The 18,022-nt window shown below is 36.9% G+C and overlaps 1 protein-coding gene across 6 annotated transcripts in view; it reads left to right on the forward strand.

The window, feature by feature from the left end:
• The window catches only part of LOC135198484 (voltage-dependent calcium channel subunit alpha-2/delta-3-like), a 585,611-nt gene that overhangs the window by 414,478 nt on the left and 153,111 nt on the right, over positions 1 to 18,022 (forward strand). For all 6 annotated transcript variants that reach the window (XM_064226069.1, XM_064226067.1, XM_064226068.1 and 3 more), the window contains exons 5-7: positions 14,538 to 14,669; positions 16,090 to 16,206; positions 16,620 to 16,768. In XM_064226069.1, the coding sequence (XP_064082139.1) occupies positions 14,538 to 14,669; positions 16,090 to 16,206; positions 16,620 to 16,768 (398 nt within the window). The remainder of the gene's footprint in view (positions 1 to 14,537; positions 14,670 to 16,089; positions 16,207 to 16,619; positions 16,769 to 18,022) is intronic.

Genomic DNA, 18,022 nt, shown 5'->3' on the forward strand with positions numbered 1-18,022 from the left:
GGCTCTCTCGGTTTAGTTAATTATATTTCTGTGAATATTTCCACCGTCTGCATCTGGTACGTTTTCATAACAACCGTGAATTCACCTCTTCTTTTTACGTATTTCATTTTTATTTTGTCCTCGTCTTTCTGAGTCTGCCATCCTTATGTTTCAGGACTTTGTCTTTCTCGTTCTTTGCTGAGTACACATCACACTTCCCTTAAGTTTCTAAATTTCAAGATGGATATGTTTTCATTGCTTTTTGGATTTCTTATTCGTTTTTTTTTTCTGCGACCCATGGTTGGACTTCTGCTCTTCCAGTTTTTTCAGAGATTTTAATCATTTCATATTGTCTCAGGCAAAACTGTGGAAATCAAGCCATTCTTGCGCCAGAATTCCGTCAGTCGGTGTCAAATTTTCATAGTACGGGTAATATAACTGGGACTCATGTTCTACTTTTCCATTATTAGAGTTTTACATTTGATGCAGCAAATCTTGTTTTATGTTCATCAGTCGCAGCTCAGAATTTCTAGCTATAAAGCTGCGTGTTATTTATCGTCTTTTCATTCTATATTTTTTTCCTTGTTAGACATGATATTATATAGTTCTTCGACGCTCTGAATTTCTTCTTTAGCCTTTAGTAATTCCTTCAGAGGCTTTCCATTTTTTAACACACAACCCCCCCACCCCCCCCCCCCCCCCCCCCCCCCCGCCCCCACCCCCCACCCCTACCCTCCGCCCCCGACACACTAAAAACTGAGTGGGGAATTCACAGATAAGAAATGAGACTTGACGCAAAAGATATGAAAGGTTCTTGAGCGGGACATTGCAGAGTCTAAGTGAAGTGTGAACTGAGAGATGTTCTCTGCCTTTTACGGGAACCACATAGTACGCATCCATATGTTATCTGTTTCCTGGTGCCGCGGTTCACTTCTCTCTCTCACCCCTCCCCACTCATCCAACTCACCTCCCCCACCTTCCCCTCTCTGCTAAGAGATAGGATGAATCTGACCCACAGCTGCCTTTTGAAGTCCGCTTTTCTTTCAGGAAGCAGAGATATGGGGCGGCGGCAGCGTAAAGAGGCAGTCGAGATTGGATGAAATGGGGAGAGAGAAAGTGTTAACTTATCTACGCTAGGGAGTGTCTTTGAGAGGAGAGGGAGGCTAGAAAATATGAGAATAACACGGACAGGAAGTGAAGAAAACCGTAGAATAGCGCCTCAGTGGCGTGATCGGTATGGCCTTTGCCTGCCACCTCGGTGGCCGTGAGTTCGATTCTCGGGCATTCCAGTGAGTGGTCAGAGATCTGTATCGGGTGATAGAAATTCACTCTCGACGTGGTTCGAAAGTCACGTAAAGCCGTTGTTCCCGTTGCTGAATAACCACCGGTTCCATGCACCGCAAAAACACCATTCAGACAAACAAACAAACAAAACAAAACAATAGAACAGTTAAGTCATAAACAAAGGCGTGGAAGAGGTCGGTGTATTTAACGATGCAGCGGGTGGTTCTATGGAAATTCAATCCAAATTCGTAAGCACGTCCTCGTGCTGGGAAGTATCTGTCACTTTGAAGATTTTTTTCCCCCAGTCGGCGTTTTGCAGATTGCAGAGTGATTTGGAATGTTTTAAATAATACCTAATGATATTTAGCGCCTCAGTGGCGTGTTTGGTATAGTCTTTAACTGTCACCTCGGTGGCCGCGAGTTCGATTCTCGACCATTCTATTGAGGGGTCAGAAATGTGTATTTCTGGTGATAGAAATTCACTCTCGACGAGATTCGAAAGTCATGTAAAGCCGTTGGTCCCGTTGTTGAATAGCAAATGCTTCCATGCAACGTCAAAACTGTAATGATTGGACATTGCTGAATGCCTAACTATCACGATCAGTATGCTGTTTGTATGGATATTACACATCATGTTATATGTTTTCATTTAAAGTTCATTTTATTATCATAAACGACACGCCCACCTTTATGTAACTAGAAGCATGGTCTCCATTCTTATTCATGTCCCTTTACCATTCGATTCTTTTAGTAGTAACTCGCCTTCACTTCAAACGGATTCAATCGCATTGACATTTTGTCAATGTGGGCTCGACATTATTCCTCGTTCATTATGCATCTTAATCAAATGCCCTGTTGGACTTAATTCCAGTTCCTTCATGAGTGTGTAAATGATGTCATACTTGTAACTTATTTTTCATTTATTTATTTTTTTTTCATTACATAACAGCATATTTCCGGCGTCGATGACCTAAATTGTTGTGACGCTATGGTACATTTTTGCATCAATCAATCAATCCTTCATGAGTCACTCTTCAAGTAACTTTTTTTTTTGTCTTTTTGAAGCTCCTTTCTTCAATATTCATAACATGCGATGTCTCGAATGCATTTTTCCATAAAATGCAGTGTCAGTTAATCATCTCTCTCTCTCTCTCTCTCTCTCTCTCTCTCTCTCTCTCTCTCTCTCTCTCTCTCTCTCGTCGGTGTTCGTTCATGGACATATTCTGCTGCTGTTAATCATACGTAGAGGTGTAGGTTAATTAATTCATTGCACAAAGGCATTACACCTGATGCAATATGGTACCATAGCTTTGAGTTACGTCTGATTCGTAATTGGATACTTTTGACGTAGTATTTTTTCACCATGTTGTGTCTGCTCTGTAAATGTCTGTAGCTAAATATTTGAAAACTTCTGTATCCGTTAATCATCTCTAGGCAGTTTCTTTAGAAAATTCTGTTCGTTAATATTTTTAGGAAATATTCTATTATTAATATTTTTAGGAAATAAATAATAATTCATAACCAAACAAATTGTATGGTGCAAGTGTTATGATTCTGAAGGAAATTACTAAAAAAACGTCCTAAGCATCCAGGTTACTTGAGAGAGAGAGAGAGAGAGAGAGAGAGAGAGAGAGAGAGAGAGAGAGAGAGAGAGAGAGAGAGAGAGAGATCAGGAACCAAGTATCTTTTGGGATCCTCTTTAATTACTGGGTTTTGACTCCTGCTGATGAGCTTTCTCCTGAAGACACGAGAACCTAAGCAGTGGGAAGGCAGCTGTTGTAAAAAGTGATGTTTCAGGAAGTTAATGACATCGTATCCGCCACTCAGTTGGCGTATTATTATTTTGGGCGGGTGGACGGGTCCTTCGTGGGTGAGTTTGTATATATACACTAGTAGGCGTAGAGTATATTTAACCAGTAAGATCCATGGACGCATATTCACAAATTATCAGCAAATATCAGCGTATATAATAATAATAATAATAATAATAATAATAATAATAATAATAATAATAATAATAATGTGATGATGATAATAATAATAGTAGTAATAATGATAATGATAGTTGTAGTAATAGAAATAGTAGTAATAATAGTATATAGTAGTTGTAGTAGTAGTAGTAGTAGTAGTTAATGATAATGACAACTTTCCAAAGACACTATTTTGTAGCTGTAAAGACGAAAATGGTTTTTTTATTCACATTATCATTATATCGCTATTATCATTATTATTATTATTATTATTATTATTATTATTATTATTATCATTATTATTATTATTATTATTATTATTATGCGTGAATGCCGCCGTAATGTGAAGAGGAATTAGTGAGAGAATGTAACGTTTTATAATACGGAAGGGTCGGGAATATTAGAGATTATTCCCCGGAGCCATCTCAGCTCCACCTATTATTATTATGCTATGTAGGGGGGGATATTTCACTTGTTTAATCGCACGCCGCCTCAGGCCTTGTAATCTCCAAAAGGAAGGCTTAGGAGACTCGTAACAACAGGAAGAACAACAACGGCAAAACAGCAGCCGCAGCAGCAGCAGCAGCAGCAGCAGCAACAACACGAAAAATAACAACAACGTCGTGCTCGCCGCCGACAGCAAAACAGCATTTAAAGGTGTCTTGTTAAGGGACAAGGAAGGAAGAAGAGCACAGCCTCGTAGAGTATTCACTCTAATGAGTGAAGTGGGAAGCCATTCACACTCTTTCACTCTGATGAGTGAAGGTGGAAAACAGCTAACACTTTCACTGTGATGAGTTAAGTGAAAGACGATTCATACTCACTCTTGATGAGTGAAAAACGATTAACACATTTTCACTCTGGTGAGTGAAATGAAAAACGACTCACACTTTCATTCTGATGAGTGAAGGTGAATAACGATTAACACACTTTCACTTTGATGAATTAAGTGAAAAACGAGTTACATTTGTTCACTCTGATGAATGAAGTGAAAAACGATTAACACTTTTTCACTTTGATGAGTGAACGTAAAAACGATTAACACTTTTTCACTCTGATGAGTGAACGTGAAAAACGATTAACACTTTTTCACTCTGGTGAGTGAAATGAAAAACGATTCTCATTGTATTCTCTCTAGTGACGGAAGTGGACAATATTCACGGTATCTTTCACTAATGAGTGATGTGAAAGATAATCCATGCTATTGTTCACTTTAACATGTCAAATGAATGCGTTCACTCCAGAGAGTGAAAGGACATATTATATTATGCGTTCTGGTGAGTGAAGTGAAAATGATGCACTTCACTGGAGTGAAAGGGAATTCATGGTATTATGCACTTCACTGGAGTGAAAAGGAATTCAAGGTATTATGCACTCTGACTAGAGTGAAATATACTTCACACATTCATCTTCCTCGTGGATGAAAAAGTAATTCTGGAATCATTCACCGATGAGTGAAGTGAAAACAACGAAGTTTAACGTTCAGTTCTTAAGAAAAAAAAAAAACTTAGTTATCCCCCTGGCCTTCATTAGATTTGGGTTTAAAATTGTTTAGGTAATGTAATTTCAGACATTGGATAAACGTTACAATTTTAGTTGTCTAACTCAGTCTTTCAAGAGTCAAGGGAAAAATACGTCTCATGGCGACGTAACAAACCTCAGCAAATCCAGGATCTCTCTCTCTCTCTCTCTCTCTCTCTCTCTCTCTCTCTCTCTCTCTCACTCACAGTTTGGAACTATAGCTCTCTTTACGTAAGTAACAAAGTATCCTTTATTTTTTCCCCGGCTATAGATTTTCCTCGTATTTTTCCTCGCCTTGCTTTCGTTTTCCCTTTTCCGTTTCATTCTTATTCAGGTAAATGGTTCTTTGGCCTTTAAGCTCTTTCAGAGAGATATCTGATCGCGAAACATTTCTTTCGTGAAATTTTCCATCCCTTCCCATGGTAGATGTTCGTGGAAATATTTTACCGCGAAAATTATGTGCGTGAAAGTTCCCCTACTTTGTCGTAATGAATTTTTTTTTTTTCATTAGTTCCTAGAAAATAAATGCCAATATCTTTCGAAGATGTTTTTGATTATGCAGTCTCTAGAACGCTTCTGCTTTCAAGGACAGTCTAAGATAAGAGAGGTACTCCATTGCATTGAGAATGGGTTGTGTTCTCAACCCAGTACTCCGTACACCACCGACTGGAAGGAATATTACCCATTCTTGCACACCCCTGACTGGAAGAGCTATTACTCATTGTTCCACATCCCAGATTTGAAGGGTTACTATTCATTCTTCCACACCCCGTGATTTGAAGTATATAATCATTCTACCTTATCCGTGATTGGAAGAGCTATTACTCATTCTTCCACATCCCTGATTGGAAGTACGTATATTAAACATTCTCAACCACACCACTAATTGGAATGGATGTTTCCCGTTCTTCCACACACCCCTTAATGGAAGGGATATACTACCTTCTTCCACACCCTTGATTCGAAGGTATAATATTCATTCTTCTACGCACCTTTGATTAGAAGAGATATTACCAATTATTCCCTACATCTTTTATTGGAAGGGGTATTACCCATTTTTCCACACACTCCTGACTGGAAGGGATATTACCCATTCTTCTATATCTCCCACTCACACCGAAGTGGAAAGGTATACTCCCCCCTACCTCCACACACTGCTGATAGGGTTGGGGGAGGGGGTTTAGGGCTTGGTTGAAACTGAGAAACATCGTGTTGAAAAAGGAAGTTGAGGAGTGAGGGGGAGGGTCGAGAGTGGGAGGAAACTAAAGGAGGAGGAGGAGGAGGAGGAGGAAAAAAGTAGAGGGCTCTTCCAAGAACCATCTTCATATCTGGCAAAATTTTTCGTTTTGTTTTCAGCGGTGAATAGAGGGAACATGAAGGGGCTCTGAGGCCCGAATGGGAGGGAACGGGGTGACGAACAGGGAACGGGAACAAAATGAAAAGAATAATGGCAGAATATAAGAATGTAAAGAATATAATCGAGCCGCAGCGGCAACGTGCAGGAGACCAGCGACGGGAAATGAAAATGTTGCCACGCTGCAAAGACGTTTGTGATGAAGCGTTGGTGTTTATTACTCTCGAGATAATGGAAACGGGTCGCTCGTTGATAAAAGGCGGATTAATCCTGATTTGATTTAGTTTATTCGGAGGAACCTCATCACTTCATTAGCAGTTTTATCTGCCGTCTCGTTCGTAAATCCCACGCATGCGCACTCTGGAAATGTGAGGCGGTTGTGTACCTGTAAATGCTGTGCACGAGCTCTTATTCTTATTTGTCTTAACTTCAACATTAGTGCGCTTTGCATATGTTATGCAATAGCGGTTGCAGTAAAATTTCCTAGTGATTGGTTGCTGATCCATCTATTATGCACATATTACGTTCATTATATAATTATATATATATATATCTATATATATATATGTCTATGTATATGTATGTGTTATGTGTATGTGTAGTGTATGTGTGTTGTGTGTGTGTGTGTATAAATATCCTTTAATATCCAATTCGCTCTATCTCGGGATTAATGTATTTCATATATGTAAACCGAGGGGGATTTTTTTTGGGGGAATTTTTTTAGTTGATAATTTCGTCCTCTCTTGGATTCGAACCAGCGCACAGAGGAGAAATCAGGACTTCAGTGACGTCTTCAGCGAGTAGGCCAACAAGACAGGTGATGTGATGAAAAATAAATAAAATATTTAATGAATTTTAATTTTATTTCATCTACCACTGAACTAAAAAAATAGCCGTTGTCTTGTCAGAGCAAGAATGCTTAAGGGCACAGAGATTTATAAGAGAGGTATGGAAACTAAGCAATAAAAAATGTCTATATAAAATGAAAAATAACTGGTGATAAAAATATTTACGCCAAGCAGGACCGCTCGCAGATTATACATGAAGACTCATACATATGTATGAATGTATGTATGTATGTATGCATGCATGCATGCATGCATACGCACCTAATATAGGTAAAATAGATAAAAACAAGTAGTAGATGTTTTGTTCCCGGAATCACAGCGGTAACAACAACTAGGTGAGATAGGAATAAACAATTCATGATCATAATGGGATCCAATTAGCTGCTCCCCTCGGAAGGGTCGCTTTCGATGGTTTCTATTGCTGGAGAGAGAGAGAGAGAGAGAGAGAGAGAGAGAGAGAGAGAGAGAGTGTGTGTGTGTACGTTAAAGGTTATACTCGTATGAAGCTTTGTTACTGGTTCTGTTTAAAAACATTAACACAGGTCAGGAGTGCCTGCATTTTTGCTTATCAGGCAATCATCAGGGTTATCGTAGAAAGAAATAGGTGGACAAATATGCATTTTGTTTGTTTGTCTGTTGTTTTTACGTTGCATGGAACCAGTGGTTATTCGGCAACGGGACCAACGGCTTTACGTGACTTCCGAACCACGCCGAGAGTGAACTTCTGTCGCAAGAAATACACATCTCTGACCCTTCAATGGAATGCCCGAGAAATGAACTTGCGGTCACCGAGGTGGCAGGCAAAGACCAAACCAGCCACGCCACTGAGGCGCTTTAAACGACCAAACAAACAAATATGCAGTACAGATAAACAATGGAAAGAGTTGTTTTTCACTGATGTCATTTAGAAGGACCTTTTTTTATTTTTTGCTGAATTAGAAATCCATTTACTTTTGGTATTTTGTAAATACTTCCAAGTTGCAGGAGAGAGAGAGAGGAGGAGGAAGGAGCGAGAGAGAGAGAGAGAGAGAATTCTTTAGCACGGGCAGGTTGAAATTCACTTAACATTATTTTATGTGTTTTAGGGAAGTTCTCTCATTACCAAGGCATAATAATACATTGTTGGTATGCCTTATGGCAGCGCCGAAAAATGTATCTGTATATATTCTGCATGGCATCATATACTTTGCCCTCCGTAGCAAACATTCGGTGGGCGATTACAACGCAAGTCGTGAGGTACCCAGCGTTGACTTGGCGCTGATAAGAGTGTTGCAATTTCTCCCTCCGCAAAATTGGGTTTTTTTTAAGGGAGACAAGACGGAGTCTCAGCGGTAGTTGGGTTGGGTGGGGGGGTGGGGGGGGGGGGGGGGGGGCAAAGAGTTGGGGTGGGAAGGGAGATTGCATATAGGGAAGAGTGGGTGAGGGTACGGAAAAGGAAAACATCATGAATGTGATGAAGTGAAAACCATATGATTGTAAAGGTGTAAAGTAAAGTAATATTTGAGAGGCGTGTAGTAAGAGAGAATTAGAGAAAATGTGGAAAATGATGTAAAGGAAAGATGCTGGATGGAAAACGTGAGAGAGATACTGAAATTATATTAAGTAAAAATTGCACAACTGAAAAACGGTAAATCATACAAATATTTTACAGGCTAAGACTTAAACTAAATTCAGCATGTGAAAATGTGAATATTTTGAATGGCAGTAAAATGGAATGGTAATTTAGAAAAAATGGAACTAAACTAAGCTGAGGAAAAGGGGGAACCTAGATCATGGTATTATGTTAAATCGTACTTTCGTTCTTTAATCCATTAATTCTTTTCACATGATCTGGTGAACCAATCTCACACCAACACTAACCTTTTTACCACTTCTGCATATCTTCACATTCCCCACCCTTTCATTTCTGAATATATCGTACATACTATACAACCGTTCATTTCCACAGCGTAACGGTGGTAACTTTCTCTCTATCATTTACATTGGATATCCACACTTCACTTCTCTAAAAGAGAGGCGGCTCAACTGTCCCTTTCTACGATAATCTTGGCTTCCATAGACCTTGCAAGCTTCTACCCAATGTTCTGTGCACGCCAGTGTCTACCCAAGCAGAGGGTTAGGTCTGCCCGAGAGAGTCGTGCTCTCACCTCGTGCCTGGGGTCAGCACTTGAACTACAGATGCTGCTATTGTGTTACTCACTTCTTCACTCATCCAATATATCTGCTTCCACTTACTTATCTGTACGCATGTTCATTGTTCCACCTTCTTCCGAGCATCATTTCACCGTCAAAACATTACCCTCGCTCACGTTTACTCTCAACTTTCCGCTCAGATGAACTCGTTCAAATTCTTGACCATCCCCAATTAGCTCTGAATCACAGGGAAACGTCGACCATTCCATTCTTCACGACGCATTTTCTTATCCTATACAATTTTGGATCCGCATCTGTAAGCATTAACGTATTCTGCTTTCAATTTATATTAAAAAGGTAAGATATAGGATCTTATACTTGTAATATCTGCAGTTGCAAGTTTAAAGTATACTAAGGGCATAACAAATCAAGTGTCATATGAAGTATGGTAATTAAGGAATAATCACAGGAGGACGGAAAGGGATAATTAATGGTTATGCACGAAGATGAGGGAAAGGAATAAAGCAACAGTAGTAAAGGTAGAAAGTAGACAACGGCAAACAGAATGCATATGGAAAGATCCGATTAGCGAAACGAAGACCAGCGCCATTTATCCAGTGCTTTTATACTCAGTGAGATGATCACCCCCCCCCCCCCCCAAAAAAAAAATAGAAATGGCGGTGCGCCTGTTCATTTAGAGACTTTCTTTAATTTAAATTCCTCTAGGAGAGAGCAGTTGGCCGGAGTGGAGATGGATTAATTACATACCTTGCAGTTCTTCTCCGGGATTAAAATGAACTTGATTAATTTTAGATAAAAAATAAAACACTGAAAAATAGTCATTCAAATGAAGACTCTTCTAGTTCTTTGCTTCCTAGAAGGGTTGAATTCTTTTATGCTTTTGTGAGTTTTTGCCAGTAAACACGCACGTAAATATATACATAACATTATATATATATATATATATATATATATATATATATTATAGGTATAATATATATATATAGTATGTATGTATGTAGTATAATGTTATGTATATATTTGCGAGCGTGTACCGGCAAATAAAAAACTCACAAAAGCATAAAAGAATTCAACCCTTCTAGGAAGGAAAGAAATAGACAAATCTTCATTTGAATGACTATTTGTCAGTGATTTTTTTTTTATCTAACATTAATCAAGTTCATCATATATATATATATATATATATATATATATATATATATATATATATATATATATATATATATATAATATATATATGTGTGTGTGTGTGTGTGTGTGTGTGTGTGTGTGTGTGTGTGTGTGCGCTTTTGTGTGTAAGGAAAGATATGAATGGAGGTCATTCAAGAAAAATTCTCGGTCAAAAAGGCGGTTATGTAAAAACATATGAAATGTTGTAAAGGATGCACAACTCTCATTTGCAGTTTATTGTAGCCTACATAAGAATGACTAGAAATGCCGTCTTAGTTGATTGCATGAATCAAGAGGTCTTCACGAGGCTTCATATTCTCCTTAGCACCTAGTCGTGTTTACAGGCCGCCTTAAGGATTGGGATTTTGCTGAACTAGGGTCACTGTAATTTACAGCCAACCAAACAAGCTCACAGGAAGAATAATAGGAATGAGGAAGAAATAAGGAGTATCGAGGAGGTACTTAATACAGTGACTATTTGAGAAAACTCCATTGATAAGATTGAATCTGCATCTTCAAAGGATAATTCCATTCTGAGCGTAACTTCCACCGCCGCCACCGTCTTAAGCTTAGTACAATACTCTAGATATAGGGTAATCCCCCAGGCGAGGTCAGAGTGGGGATACCTTGCTTTGACCTCTGGGACTGGGCTTCAGCTCACCAATACCTTCCTTATAATATATGCAAGCCTACGTACACATAGTTTACTACTTGGAGAATAGTGTCACGCCTCTCTTTCATGCTTGTGTTAATGTTTGATGGCATGGGTACACTGCAGTGAATATATCTCTATCATGGATAGTATTTGTTTTTACTGCAATATCCTTTCACTACCGCTAAGTCAGTCAGCGACTGTATCATGAAATCTTAGTGTTTTATAAGTTGTTTATATATATATATATATATATATATATATATATATATATATATATATATATATATGTGTGTGTGTGTGTGTATGTATGTATGTGTGTGTGTGTGTGTGTGAGTGAATGTATGTATGTATGTATGTGTGTATATATGCCTGGAGGGTAACTGGTGTGTAAAGTCCAAATTGAGCTCTATTAAGTAAAATATATGATTGCTGGTATGTTTCTCTCACTGGGTTGATTTCGTAATGTATTCTTTTATTTAGAAAGGTAGTAAAACTATAAGACAAGAAAAGGCAGAGTTCCGTACTTGACTGGTGTAAGGAACAGTAGGAGGGATTAATGGTTGTCTTAAGAAATCAGCGAAGGCTACTCTGCTGATTATTTATTCTGACGCTCAGATTGTTGAATTTCAACAAGTAGCCGGTATCTTAGTTAATAAGATTTTCATAAAATTCGGACTCAATTTCCCATAAATACTAACGCATGTTGTTTTAGCCTTAAATAATAAGGTCCTTGTTGACTGAATAGACCTCAAAATGAAGTAAGGAATCTCGAATGTTATGAGTACAGAAACTGAGGGTCAGTAAATATTATTGATGCTTTTCCAGACAGCCACATGATGCCGTTATGAGAAATACTGTCATATCAGTATGACTTTTACAAATGTTAGTTTTTGCCATTTACAGTCTTCATCATTCCAGCGACACGGCTTCGCTTTTGATCACTTCTAAAATCATAGAAAGCTAAAATCATCATTTACACGTAGCTGTGAAAAGCAGTCTGAAAAAGAATAACTGGCATATTTGCTTCCTTCCAAGAAAAGAAGAAAGTAATGTTTTCATACTTTCAAAAAGATTAAAGTAGACCTCGCAGATTAGAGAAAAGAGTTGAAAGAAGTATTTCATTGCGTAAATGTCATTCTGTGGAAAGAATGGAAGAGACGGAATGAAGTTCTTGTCTCCAGAGAGAGAGAGAGAGAGAGAGGAAGAGGAGAATAGCTCAGTCGCGGTCGGAATTTAAAGTGATTGTGGAGCTGTGTGGTGGTAGGCAGAAATTAATTTGACATGTGAATTCCCACAGAGCTTAGCATCCCGCCTCCAGCGGAAGACGGCCAGAACTGAAGAAGGAAATACAAAATGGAAGTCGGCACTGGAGAGATAACAAAATGGTATTCGAAAATGATGACATTACTAAACGCCAGTCGCAGATGGATACAAAATGGAATTCGAAAAGGATGACATTACTAAACGCCAGTCGCAGAGGGATACAAAATGGAATTCGAAAAGGATGACATTACTAAACGCCAGTCGCAGATGGAGAAAATACTAAATGGAGAAGAAAACTTTTGAAAATACAGAATGGAAATGAAAACTTAAAAATACACAGTGGAAATGGAAAATGTTGAAATTACAAAATGGAAGTGAAAACTGTTGAAAATACAAAATGGAAGTGAAAACTGTTGAAAATACAAAATGGAAGTGAAAACTGTTGAAAATACAAAATGGAAATGAAAACTGTTGAAAATACAAAATGGAAGTGAAAACTGTTGAAAGTACAAGATGGAAATGAAAACTGTTAAAAATAGAAAATGGAAATTAAAATCTGAAAAAAACTGTTAAAAATAAAAAATGGAAATTAAAATTTGAAAATACTTAGTGGAAATGAATGTTGAAGATACAAAATAGAAATGAAAATTGTTGAAAATACAAAATGGAAATGAAAACTAGAAAATGCAAAATGAAAGTCGAAACTGCAGAAAATACAAGATGGATGTCGAAACTAAATGAATACGAAATGGAAGTCGAACTTAAATAAATACAAAATGGAAATAAATACGAAACGGAAGTCGAACTTAAATAAATACAAAATGGAAATGAATACGAAACGGAAGTCGAAACTAGAGAAAATACAGAATGGAAGTCTATTTCTTTGCTGTATACCGTATGATCTTCCTTACATCAAAAGGACGTTGCAAATTAATTAGTCATGAAGTTTCAGCCATTTTGGATATTTCTGTTGCTTTCTCGCTAACGGAACTGTGCGACATTTTGAAAGGATTCGTTCTGGGACTAAGGAGGAACCGAGCGGCCATTCTACTGTTAGTCACCTTCGTTTAGGCATTATTGTCCCGACCTTCATTGAGAGGTGGATCCAATTGTTTTTGAATGTATAAATGAACAGGAGTTGAGGGCGGAAGATCATTGATGGATTTTACTCTTCTTCATTGATTAATCATATATATATATATATATATATATATATATATATATCTATATATATATATAGCGTATATATAGATATATAATATAATATAATATTAATATATACATTATATATATATAGATATATAATAAATATATGGAATGTATGTTGTATGTATGTATGTATGCATTTACGTATGTATGTATAACTGAATCACGAAAGTTTGGAACGTGATAAATCCACAAATAAAGGTATAAGCCACGAAGGAAAAATAAACAACGGAGTTTCTGCAAGATCTTTCGACTTCAACGTCCTTTACTCAGTTTATCTGATGAGTAAAGGACGTTGAAGTCGAAAGATCTTGTAGAACTCCGTTGTTTATTTTCCTTCGTGGCTTATACCATTTATCTATATATATATATATATATATATATATAATATATATTATATATACATATATATATATATATATGATATATATATGCATATATTTTCTCCATGCAGTTCTGCTAATCTGCATACTGTCAGTTGAGAATATGTTAAGGTTGAGGACGAAAAGCTTAGAAATCAGACTACGATGAATAACACTCTTGCTGACTTCCATCATAGAGTCAGAGTTGGAATCCTCATTGTGATTATTATTGTATAATGATTATTATCACTGGCTAAGAATACGGTAATTTTACAGAAAAGCTCCACGGGTTGTGGTGCATAGTTTCAGCCCCTCGATGATGAACGTAAAAAACATGAACAAAAGATAATAAACTTCTCAAATTATCTCTTTAAATATTTAAATTGATCTCACTAGTGGTGCATTATATACAACCCTTTGTATAACAAATTGTTTTGTCAAAAAAAAGGGGGTTGGGGTTGTGTTTATAAATGATACCTCCGTGCGGAACTCTTCAGTAGAATTACCAAAAAATATTACTGGCATCATTGGTGTCGCTGTTAGAAGGAAATTTTCACTGGACTTCGTTCCAAATCCTTTTTTTATTCCCCCCCTCCCCCCTCCCCCCCCCCCCCCCCCCCCCCCCACCCCACCATCGATATTGGGAGGCTGTATTTATTGATTGTTGATTATTTCGTTCCATTGCAAATCCTTTGTATTTCACCCCCCCCCCCCCCCCAAAGTGATAATGTGAGGCTGCATTGATTGATTGTTGATGTCTTCTTTCCGCAGCGCCGGATGTTCTTCGCGCCATCAGGTGGTCCGGTCGGCTGGACCGAACCTTCAAGTCCAACTACGAACTTGATCCTACGCTTTCCTGGCAATACTTTGGTTCCTCATCGGGCTTCCTTAGGCAGTATCCCGGTAAGTATCCCACCGACCTGTGTGGGTGTAGTACATCAGCCCCGTTATGCCCGTGTAACACCTTACAACTTTTATAACTCTTATTATGGCAAGGATCCATTCTGGTTTAAAGCCTGCATTAATCCAATCCAACCAACCATATTCTAGGTTTTCTTTCTTTCTTTTTTTTTTTAATGGGGAGCCGACGGGACGGGCACTAAACGCCGTATTGTAGACCCTGGTCACTTGGAATTTGAATGAAAATGGACCTTAATTAATGCCAATGCAAGCGTTAGTCATGCTTCCTGAATGATATTAAGGCCTGAAAAAGTCTTTTTAAACGGACGGTTGGATGTTTAGTTACCTATTTTTAGTAGGGTTAAATTAATCTTTGCTCAGTTATTCTAGAAGTCGGATATATATATATATATATATATATATATATATCTATATATATATATATATATATATTATATTTTACTATATATATATTTTAAAAACTCGTCAAATGCTAAAATAACTGCATGTGCTGTTAATAATTGATTGGGAAACAGAAATTGTTCAGGACTAAAAAGCTTTTATGTGAGTAAACTGGAATATGTTTGCCTCAAGCCAGTTTATAACAAATAAAGAATGATATTGTATTAAATTCTTTCGGCTTTTTCAGAATTGTATAAATTACTGACATAAATGATTTGTTAAATTATTTCGCTGTGCTCTTTTTCATATTAAGGCCTGAAAAAGTCTTTTTAAACGGACGTTTGGATGTTTACTTAACCTATTTTAGTGGGTTAAATTAATCTTTGCTCAGTTATTCTAGAAGTCAGAATATATATATATATATATATATATATATATATATATATATATATATATATATATATATATCTATATATATATATATATATATATATATATATATTTTTTTTTTTAAACCCGTCAAATGCTAAAATAAATGCATATGCTCTTAATAATTGATTGGGAAACAGAAATTGTTCATGGACTTAAAAAGCTGTTTTAATGTGTGTAAACTGGAAACATGTTTTGCTTCAAGCCAGTTTTATACACAAATAAAGAAAAATGATATTTTATTAAATTCTTTCGGCTTTTTTCAGAATTGTATAAATTACTGACATAAATTATTTGTTAAATTATTTCGCTGTGCTCTTTTTCATATTTGTGCGATGCCAAATATGAAAATCTCTTTACATTAACTGGTTGTTCATACACCGAAGGCCTCTTTGGAGATTTACGAAATTGTGATTTTTTTTTTTTTTTTTTTTTTTTTTAAGGAATATGTAAGCATACTCTTGTTAACCCTCCCCTCTTTCATGAATATATCTCAGCAATTCGGATAAAACGTTTGCATACTGGTTCTCATAAATTATTTCGCTGTTTCGTTTTTGTTTATTTATTTTTATTTTTTTATTTTTTTTACCAGCTACGAAGTGGGTTTTAGACGAAAGGGATCCAGATTTATACGATGCACGACTACGTTCCTGGTACATTGAGGCTGCCAACAGCGCCAAGGACATGGTCATTCTTCTGGATGTCTCAGGTCAGTGTTTCACGTCAGTTCATTGATGGTCCAGATCAAATTGTTCATTTCTATGTCACTTCTGTAATGTCATGAAACTTTTCCTTTATGTCGTTTCTGTAGCTTATAAGGAAACACCGTTCTTGCTCAGTTCTTGTTCTTATTATCTCTGCTAAGTTCAGTGAAGCTTTAGGTTAGGTCATTGTACTTAATGCATTTGTGTTTTGACGTAACTGAAAATCAACATTTTTAGGTTGTTGTTAATCCATTTTTTTATACTGTTCTGAATCAGCATAGTCCAAACTAAGTATTAAATAGAGTCGATATTGAATATCACGCGTTATCACATTATCGAGCTGCACACACCGCCAGCTTCTTTTGAAAAGTTCGGTTCGTGTTCTTGATATCTCTTATCCGCTTGATTTCTGTTTCAGGTTCAATGACTGGACTGAATCGCGAAATCGCGAAGCATGTAGTCCTCAACATTTTGGAAACTCTCAACGAGAATGACTTCGTCAATGTTTATAACTTCAACAATGGCACCAAGGAGCTGGTTCCTTGCTTCCACAACACCCTTGTTCAGGTAAGGAGTCATTAGTCTCGGTTAGAGAGGAAGCTGCCCATGTCGCTGCTACATTTACATTAATTTTGCTGGTAACTCGCTACGGTTATCACGACGTAATATTCGTGTCATACGAACATAACTTCATGTTGCCAAAACTACTATAACAGTAATATTCGTGTCATACGAACATAACTTCATGTTGCCAACTATTATACAGGTATATAGTTTGTGCTCATTCGATTTCAATCAGAGATATCGCAGAATGGTTGACTGGCGTGACAGCAATAATGGTCGTCAACGCTGGAGAAATTTGTTTTATATGAATCACTTGAATTAACAACATTGTCTAGATGAAGTATGTTTTATTTTCATGAGGCATTGCCATTAATGGGGATACTGAAAATGATAGGCTGTATCATTTCTGCTTGGAATTAATATAACCCTCAATTAGCTAAGTTATTGACTTCAGTCGACAACAAAGATACTATAGAGTGCACTCTATAACAGCGGTCGTCAACCGGTGGTCCGTGAAAAAAATTTTGATGGTCCACAGAAAACTTGGGACATTATTTCAATATTTGTTTTCTTAATCCTTTGCAGGTAACCCTGATACAAATTGCACAGAAGACAGAGTCCAGGGTTGTCAATGTAGCATTTTTAATGCTAGATTTAACATTTCAGGGCGATTTAGCATTACAAATTTCGATCTCGGCTCCAAATAAAAGCAGCTCTCCGTCTCGTACTAACGTCATTGGAGCAAAAATCAACACATTTATTTCAAACGAGCAGGAATAAATATCACACTATAATGTGTAAAACTTAAACAAACTTCAAATTTCTGTTTTTTTTATAATTAAACTATAACTGTTATATCTAATAGGTGCATTTCTTATTAGTAAAATGAAAGTTTACTGATTATTATTATATAAACGTATTTACCTTTTTTTCATTTCTATTAGTGATCCGGCAAATTTTAAATTATAAATTAGTGGTCCATGAAGTTCAAGAGGTTGGCGACCGCTGCTCTATAGTATCTTTGGTCGACCGCAAACCTAATTTCTAGTTTAATTACTCCTTTTATCAGAACTCGGAATGTACGTTTTTTACCGATACACACTTGATATTTACATTTCTGTTTATAATGACGGGTTGAAACCAATTTTCAGCTTAGTAATGATGACCTAATCTAACTATAAACCTGTAATCCCTGGTATTGGCAAGTCCGTGAAATACTGGAACCTTTTGTTAAAAATTTGCGAGTGATCTTTTTTT

The sequence above is a fragment of the Macrobrachium nipponense genome, chromosome 22 (assembly GCF_015104395.2).
Source record: "Macrobrachium nipponense isolate FS-2020 chromosome 22, ASM1510439v2, whole genome shotgun sequence".
Taxonomy (NCBI): Eukaryota; Metazoa; Arthropoda; class Malacostraca; order Decapoda; family Palaemonidae; genus Macrobrachium; species Macrobrachium nipponense.